Genomic DNA, 7,512 nt, shown 5'->3' on the forward strand with positions numbered 1-7,512 from the left:
GGTAAGTTGAAGCCACCGGCTTTCAAACCACCTCAATAAGGGTAATGATTATTAAGTAGATGATTTACTCCCTTAATCATTACCCAGGGGGAGAGTGAGTAATGTATTACCCTTTCATGTGGTAATAGATTTAGGAGGTGAATAATTACTCTCATGTCAAACATTGAAAATGCATCTTACCTATTACTCTCATATTAATTCCCCTCCTTTTACCATCAATCCAAGTAAGCCCCTAGCGTTTTTTTCTTTTTCCCATAGGGTTTTTCTAGTGAGGTTTTAACGAGACATCTTTTTCAGTAATGGAAATCCAAATCCAAGGGTGTGTGTTATGAAATATTATAGTATAATATTATATGGATGTCCATATCTTAAAATATTATATAGTGTATTATCTTATAAAAACTCTACCCCTCATTGTATGTGTATATATACCCCTTATAATGGAATAAAATACGGTATATCTCTCTCTATATTCTCTTTAACTCCTCTTCCCAATTAATTATCTCTTATCTTTATTTCACAACATTTACCGTACATTGTCCCATAGCCTAGTTCATGACTTGGAGTTGTCTCTTTTTCTTTTCCAATTAAGTTTTGTATCGAACGACAACACCGACATTTGTCACGTAACTCCGTTCTCATAAAACGAAAAATATCCTATTAGCTTCCTTTTCATTATACCATTATATCCTCTCTGCTCTTTTTCATTGTATACGTTTTTCAAAATATGTGAAGAGAATTTTAAAAAATATATACAATCAAAGATAATTATGTGGACTTTTTTTCATCATTTTTGCCTCGATCACCTTCTTTTCCCATAACCCTGTCTCTAATCTTTGTGCCCTTATTGTACCACTGGAGCTATTGTACCACTGGAGCCCTGAGGTATAATGTTATTTGTGCCCTTATAATTGAATAAGATACGGTTCTATCTCTCTCTATATTCTCTTTAACCTCTCTTTATAATTATCTCTTATCTTTATTTCACAACATTTACCATACATTGTCCGATAGCCTAGTTCATGACTTGGAGTTGTCTCGTTTTCTTTTCCAATTGAGTTTTGTATCGACCGACAACACCGACATTTGTCACGTAACTCCGTTCTCATAAAACGAAAAATATCCTATTAGCTTCCTTTTCATTATAACATTATATCCTCTCTGCTCTTTTTCATTGTATACGTTTTTCAAAATATGTGAAGAGAATTTTGAAAAATATATACAATCAAAGATAATTATGTGGACTTTTTTTCATCATTTTTGCCTCGATCACCTTCTTTTCCCATAACTCTGTCTCTAATCTTTTCCGCAACCTTCTCCTCAACTCTTTTCGTTGTCTTGTTCAATGCATTGCTCACTGCACCTTTAATTGGCTCCTTAATTTTTTCCATGACGACGTCAGCGGTTTCCGACACCTTCTCTTTCACATCCCTTCCCAAGTTCATCACCTGGAATAGAACAAAACTCGGACGTAGTACACCAACTCAACCTTACTAAATATTATTTTTCAAAAAAAAAAAAAAAAAAAATCGATTTCCTTCCTCTTAGATGAATCCAATTTTCATTTCATCCGACTGAAACGGACCCCAATAAAAAAATTGGGGTTCAATTCCTACTGGATGTACATGCACGCCAACGCAAATTTTAAAATTTGCGTTAAAGCCACTAAATTCAATGTAATGGACAACTTATCGAGACATCCTAAAATACAATCTATGAAAACTCGTGTCGAAAATAGAACAACTGATAAATGACAAAGACGGAGAAAATATCATACCGTTTCAGAAGTAGAGCTAGCCGATTGCTTGATATGTTCACTCGTCTTTTTAATATGTTCTGCTGTTTCTTTAAGCGAATCTGTGGCTTCCTTCGCCTTTTTAACTGCATCGTCGACTTCTTTCTCCTTCTCGTCTTTTCCGAACCCAAAAAATTTCTGCACTCCGAAAATTACAATGGAGTAGTTATAGAATTTGTCGAAAATAAAAGTTGCAGTCGGAAATAACCATGTACATTATTACTCCGTATATGAGTACGTCAATTTAACAAAAATTCACCTAGGCCATGAGCTAATCGACTAGAAATTAAAACTAGCAAATAAGTGAATAACTATTTTGTACATCGTCATCTATTTTATTTCATGAGAAAAGGCCGTCTTATATGAAATTTGATATGTCTCTACCTAAGAGAGACTCAACCATATTTTAAAAAATCAATTGGTAATAAGACGAGAACAAAAACAAATTAAAAACTTTACATCTTTAAGATCAAGATAATAAGAGAACACAAAAACAATTTTAAAATTATACGTCTTTAAGATCCCATAATAATATAAATATTACAATTACATTTAAACTAACCATGTACTCGAACAATTCGGACTACGTCTTCACACCTCATATTACACTATACAAAAATCGATAAGTTGGCAATTTTTTTTGCAAATGTTAAACTTACTTGTAAGGGTCTTGTAGGTGAAATGCCATAGGTCCTATATGCAATTCTAAAAGGGATTATCTGGGATCTCGACATTTTTGTTAAACTCACGATTATTCTCATCGTAATTCTTCTGCAAAGTTGTTTGAATCCGTCCTAATTTGTGTTTTGTTCCTAATTATAGTATGTAGAAATGGTTTTAGAGATCTTGTTGTTGCTTGTGTGATGTTTATTAATTATTATGGCACATAGTGATGGATGAAATTGTGTTTCGCGTTCAATTACCTTATTTAAGGCCCTAAAAAGGCTCATAATTTATAATTGGTAATTGGTTTTTCACTAAAACTTAGGAGAGACGGTCTCTCACTAAGTTATTGAGAGACCAATATTTCGTACCCTTTTATTTGTATTTCGTACCCCTTTTGTTGTTTATCGTAACATAGTAATTTCGTACCTATTTACACAATAAATGTACCAATTTTATTATTAATCATGATTTGTACCTATTTTATTACCTTTAGTACCACTTTTTCTTAAAACTGTACAATGGTCTCTCAATAAAGCTTATTAAGAGACCGTCTCTCAGGAGACCTACTCTTGGTTTTTTCAGATGTAAATAATTTTCTTTTGCTAAATTCCAACCCTTTATCAAGATCTTGTAATTAAAGAGTAAAAAAACATATAATCATGCCGCCATTTAATACTCCGTAGGACTTATGATTTTTTTTTTGGTTCAAAGCAGCGCATTATGTCGCGGATGAGAATCGAACCCCCAACTTCATGATATGGCTTATGATGATACGTACGTGAAAAATATTCCAAATATAAATGGACGTTTGGTTCAACCTCATCTAAAACTAACCTTTCTAGAATTCGAGCTTATTACCCTGGTAAAAATGTTGACCAAATATACGTGGTTTACAGACTATCACATATTCACATATATTCAAAGTTTTATCTAATAAACATCGAAGATAACAACCGTGGCTTTCCTCGTCTCTCCCCCAAAAAAAAGATAGCTCATTGTTCCGAACTTTGTTTCAAAATATCTGTTGTAACATCATTCACTACAAAAGAAAAGTACTATCTAAAATCTAATGTTATAATTGATGAAGCGTTAAGTCTCCTAAAAAACAATTTTATGATAACATATTATGAATTTGACACTATATAATAAAGCATTGGGTTCTATGGTGTAGTGGTTAGCACTCTGGACTTTGAATCCAGCGACCTTGGTTCGACTCCCGGAGGAACTCTTTTTCTCACACGTTCTTTTTTACTTGTATATGCTCCGATTATCGGTTTCCGATAATTCTTACATCACAAATTCTCATTATAGACGGACACTATCCGTCTATATGTATAGACGGATACCATTTCCCCTCACAAAATACCCATTTGCCATAAAGTGGGAAGCACATGGGGGTGCCCCACCTTGTCCCCTCTACCCATTTTATTAGAGGTCTTTACCCGTTTGTTCGCCCCACCCGTCTATACCAAGACCTATTGTTCTTACATAATACTTACATTTTAACAAAAAAAATACTACTCCCTCCTATTCACACTAAACTTCCCATTTCATTTTGACACAAAAATTAAGGAAACACACTGCCCCACCATATAAATAAATTGGGACCATAAAAATACACTATCTCAGCATAAAATTAAATTTGGACCACACAAACGCTTACAAAAAAAATAGGGAAGTTATTAAGAATAGACGAAAAGAGAAAAAGAGAATTTTATATTGAATAAGAGGGAGTATTATATAACAAAGACACCCATGCCTCATCTAAAACTAATCTTTCTAGAATTCGAGCTTATTACCCTGGTAAAAATGTTAACCAAATATACGTGGTTTACAGACTATCACATATTCACATATATTCAAAGTTTTATCTAATAAACATCAAAGATAACAACCGTGGCTTTCCTCATCTCTCCCCCAAAAAAAAAAAGATAGCTCATTGTTCCGAACTTTGTTTCAAAATATCTGTTGTAACATCATTCACTACAAAAGAAAAGTACTATCTAAAATCTAATGTTATAATTGATGATGAGTTAAGTCTCCTATAAAACAATTTTATGATAACATATTATGAATTTGACACTATATAATAAAGCATTGGGTTCTATGGTGTAGTGGTTAGCACTCTGGACTTTGAATCCAGCGACCTGGGTTCGACTCCCGGTAGGACCTCTTTTTCTCACAAGTTCTTTTTTCCTTGTATATGCTCCGATTATCGGTTTCCGATAATTCTTACATAATACTTACATTTTAACAAAAAAAATACTACTCCCTCCTATTCACACTAAACTTCCCATTTCATTTTGACACAAGAATTAAGGAAACACACTGCCCCACCATATAAATAAGTTGGGACCATACAAATACATTATCTCAGCATAAAATTAAATTTGGACCACACAAACGCTTACAAAAAAAATAGGGAAGTTATTAAGAATAGACGAAAAGAGAAATAGAGAATTTTATATTGAATAAGAGGGAGTATTATATAACAAAGACACCCATGCCTCATCTAAAACTAACCTTTCTAGAATTCGAGCTTATTACCCTGGTAAAAATGTTGACCAAATATACGTGGTTTACAGACTATCACATATTCACATATATTCAAAGTTTTATCTAATAAACATCGAAGATAACAACCGTGGCTTTCCTCGTCTCCCCCCAAAAAAAAAGATAGCTCATTGTTCCGAACTTTGTTTCAAAATATCTGTTGTAACATCATTCACTACAAAAGAAAAGTACTATCTAAAATCTAATGTTATAATTGATGAAGAGTCAAGTCTCCTATAAAACAATTTTATGATAACATATTATGAATTTGACACTATATAATAAAGCATTGGGTTCTATGGTGTAGTGGTTAGCACTCTGGACTTTGAATCCAGCGACCTGGGTTCGACTCCCGGTAGGACCTCTTTTTCTCACACGTTCTTTTTTCCTTGTATATGCTCCGATTATCGGTTTCCGATAATTCTTACATAATACTTACATTTTAACAAAAAAAATACTACTCCCTCCTATTCACACTAAACTTCCCATTTCATTTTGACACAAAAATTAAGGAAACACACTGCCCCACCATATAAATTAATTGGGACCATACAAATACACTATCTCAGCATAAAATTAAATTTGGACCACACAAACGCTTACAAAAAAAATAGGGAAGTTATTAAGAATAGACGAAAAGAGAAATAGAGAATTTTATATTGAATAAGAGGGAGTATTATATAACAAAGACACCCATGCCTCATCTAAAACTAATCTTTCTAGAATTCGAGCTTATTACCCTGGTAAAAATGTTGACCAAATATACGTGGTTTACAGACTATCACATATTCACATATATTCAAAGTTTTATCTAATAAACATCGAAGATAACAACCGTGGCTTTCCTCGTCTCCCCCCAAAAAAAAAGATAGCTCATTGTTCCGAAATTTGTTTCAAAATATCTGTTGTAACATCATTCACTACAAAAGAAAAGTACTATCTAAAATCTAATGTTATAATTGATGAAGAGTTAAGTCTCCTATAAAACAATTTTATGATAACATATTATGAATTTGACACTATATAATAAAGCATTGGGTTCTATGGTGTAGTGGTTAGCACTCTGGACTTTGAATCCAGCGACCTGGGTTCGACTCCCCGTAGGACCTCTTTTTGTCACACTTTCTTTTTTCCTTGTATATGCTCCTATTATCGGTTCCCGATAATTTTTACATAATACTTACATTTTAACAAAAAAAATACTACTCCCTCATATTCCCAATAAACTTCCCATTTCATTTTGACACAAAAATTAAGGAAACACACTGCCTCACCATATAAATTAATTGGGACCATACAAATATACTATCTCAGCATAAAATTAAATTTGGACCACACAAACGCTTACAAAAAAATAGGGAAGTTATTAAGAATAGACGAAAAGAGAAATAGAGAATTTTATATTGAATAAGAGGGAGTATTATATAACAAAGACATCCATGCCTTATCATGGAAAAAAATGGCGGCTAGTGGAAGTTATTTTAGTAGGTATATTTAAGTTAAGGGGATTTGTTATATACAACCTAGACCTGGCAAACAGATCGGGTTGTGTTGAGTTTGTGTTCGTGTCACATGTAAACGGCTCACGAATTCTTCAGCCCAAACCCGACCCAATTAAATTCCGTGTCGTGTTTATGTCGACCCACTTACATAAATGGGTCATCAAGCCTCAACCTTAACCCGTTAATTTCGTGTCGAGTTCGTGTCATGTTTTCGTGTTTTGTCTATATTTGGAAAGTGTAAGTATATTTATGCGATGGAAAATCAAGAAAAATTAGGATTAATTTAGTAAATAGGTCATTCGTGTCGGGTTCATGTTTAGAGAGCACAACCCAAACCCGACCCTATTAAATCTCGTGTCGAGTTCGTGTCCACCCACTTACATAAATGGGTCATTAAGGCTCAACCCAAACCCATTAACTTTGTGTCGGGTTCGTGCCGTGTTTTCATGTCGTGTCATTGTTTGCCGCCTCTAATACAACCCAATCGGTTGTATTTAAGCATTTAATACCCTTCTAAATTTGGTATTAATTTAGAAATAAGAGAATAAACTACACATGAATCAATGCAATTAATGCATATATTAAGTGTTTATTTCCTTTTTTATTTTCTTAAATACAACCCATTGGGTTGTATATAGGTGAACCAAACATTCATTTAAATACTTTCTCAAATTTCCTAATATTTTCCCATTTTTTTGGGCACAAAAAATAAGAAAGGAGAAGAAAGAAGAATAAAGTATTGGTAAATATATTTAATTGTAAAGATTATAGGAGAGAGAAAATAATAAAAATAATGAATAAAAGAATGAATAAAGTAGTGGTAGTTGTTGATTTTTATGAGAGGAAAAATAATAAAATAACGAATAAATCTTATCAAAAAAAAGGAAAGAGTGAAAATAATTAAATTTATGTGAAAAAGGAAAGAGGGAAGATAATAGGAAATTAGAGGGAGTAACACTTAAGGCCTCGTTTGGGTGCTCACACAATTCATGAGAA

At 33.0% G+C, this 7,512-nt stretch overlaps 1 protein-coding gene and 3 non-coding genes across 4 annotated transcripts; 3 read left to right on the forward strand and 1 right to left on the reverse strand.

The window, feature by feature from the left end:
- Nucleotides 1-1,100: 1,100 nt before the first annotated feature.
- Nucleotides 1,101-2,647, reverse strand: LOC141628335 (uncharacterized). The gene is made up of 3 exons (XM_074441494.1): nucleotides 2,455-2,647; nucleotides 1,778-1,933; nucleotides 1,101-1,448 (listed from the first exon to the last, which is right to left on the reverse strand). Exons 1-3 carry the CDS (start codon nucleotides 2,554-2,556, stop codon nucleotides 1,236-1,238), a joined length of 471 nt encoding a protein of 156 aa, XP_074297595.1. The 5' UTR covers nucleotides 2,557-2,647; the 3' UTR covers nucleotides 1,101-1,235.
- Nucleotides 2,648-4,561: 1,914 nt separating this feature from the next.
- Nucleotides 4,562-4,633, forward strand: TRNAQ-UUG (transfer RNA glutamine (anticodon UUG)). The gene has a single exon. It is a non-coding gene; the product is annotated as a tRNA-Gln (tRNA).
- Nucleotides 4,634-5,306: 673 nt separating this feature from the next.
- On the forward strand, nucleotides 5,307-5,378 carry TRNAQ-UUG (transfer RNA glutamine (anticodon UUG)). The gene has a single exon. It is a non-coding gene; the product is annotated as a tRNA-Gln (tRNA).
- A 673-nt stretch (nucleotides 5,379-6,051) lies between these two features.
- Nucleotides 6,052-6,123, forward strand: TRNAQ-UUG (transfer RNA glutamine (anticodon UUG)). The gene has a single exon. It is a non-coding gene; the product is annotated as a tRNA-Gln (tRNA).
- Nucleotides 6,124-7,512: the final 1,389 nt, after the last annotated feature.

The sequence above is a fragment of the Silene latifolia genome, chromosome 2 (genome assembly GCF_048544455.1).
Source record: "Silene latifolia isolate original U9 population chromosome 2, ASM4854445v1, whole genome shotgun sequence".
NCBI classification, from domain to species: Eukaryota; Viridiplantae; Streptophyta; class Magnoliopsida; order Caryophyllales; family Caryophyllaceae; genus Silene; species Silene latifolia.

Coding starts and splice junctions, on each gene's coding strand:
- LOC141628335 (XM_074441494.1), bottom strand. CDS start 2,556: ATGAGAATAATCGTGAGTTTAACAAAAATGTCGAGATCCCAGATAATC. Junction 1,934..2,454: donor CACCTACAAGACCCTTACAA/GTAAGTTTAACA, acceptor TTCGGAGTGCAG/AAATTTTTTGGGTTCGGAAA. Junction 1,449..1,777: donor CTAGCTCTACTTCTGAAACG/GTATGATATTTT, acceptor GTTCTATTCCAG/GTGATGAACTTGGGAAGGGA.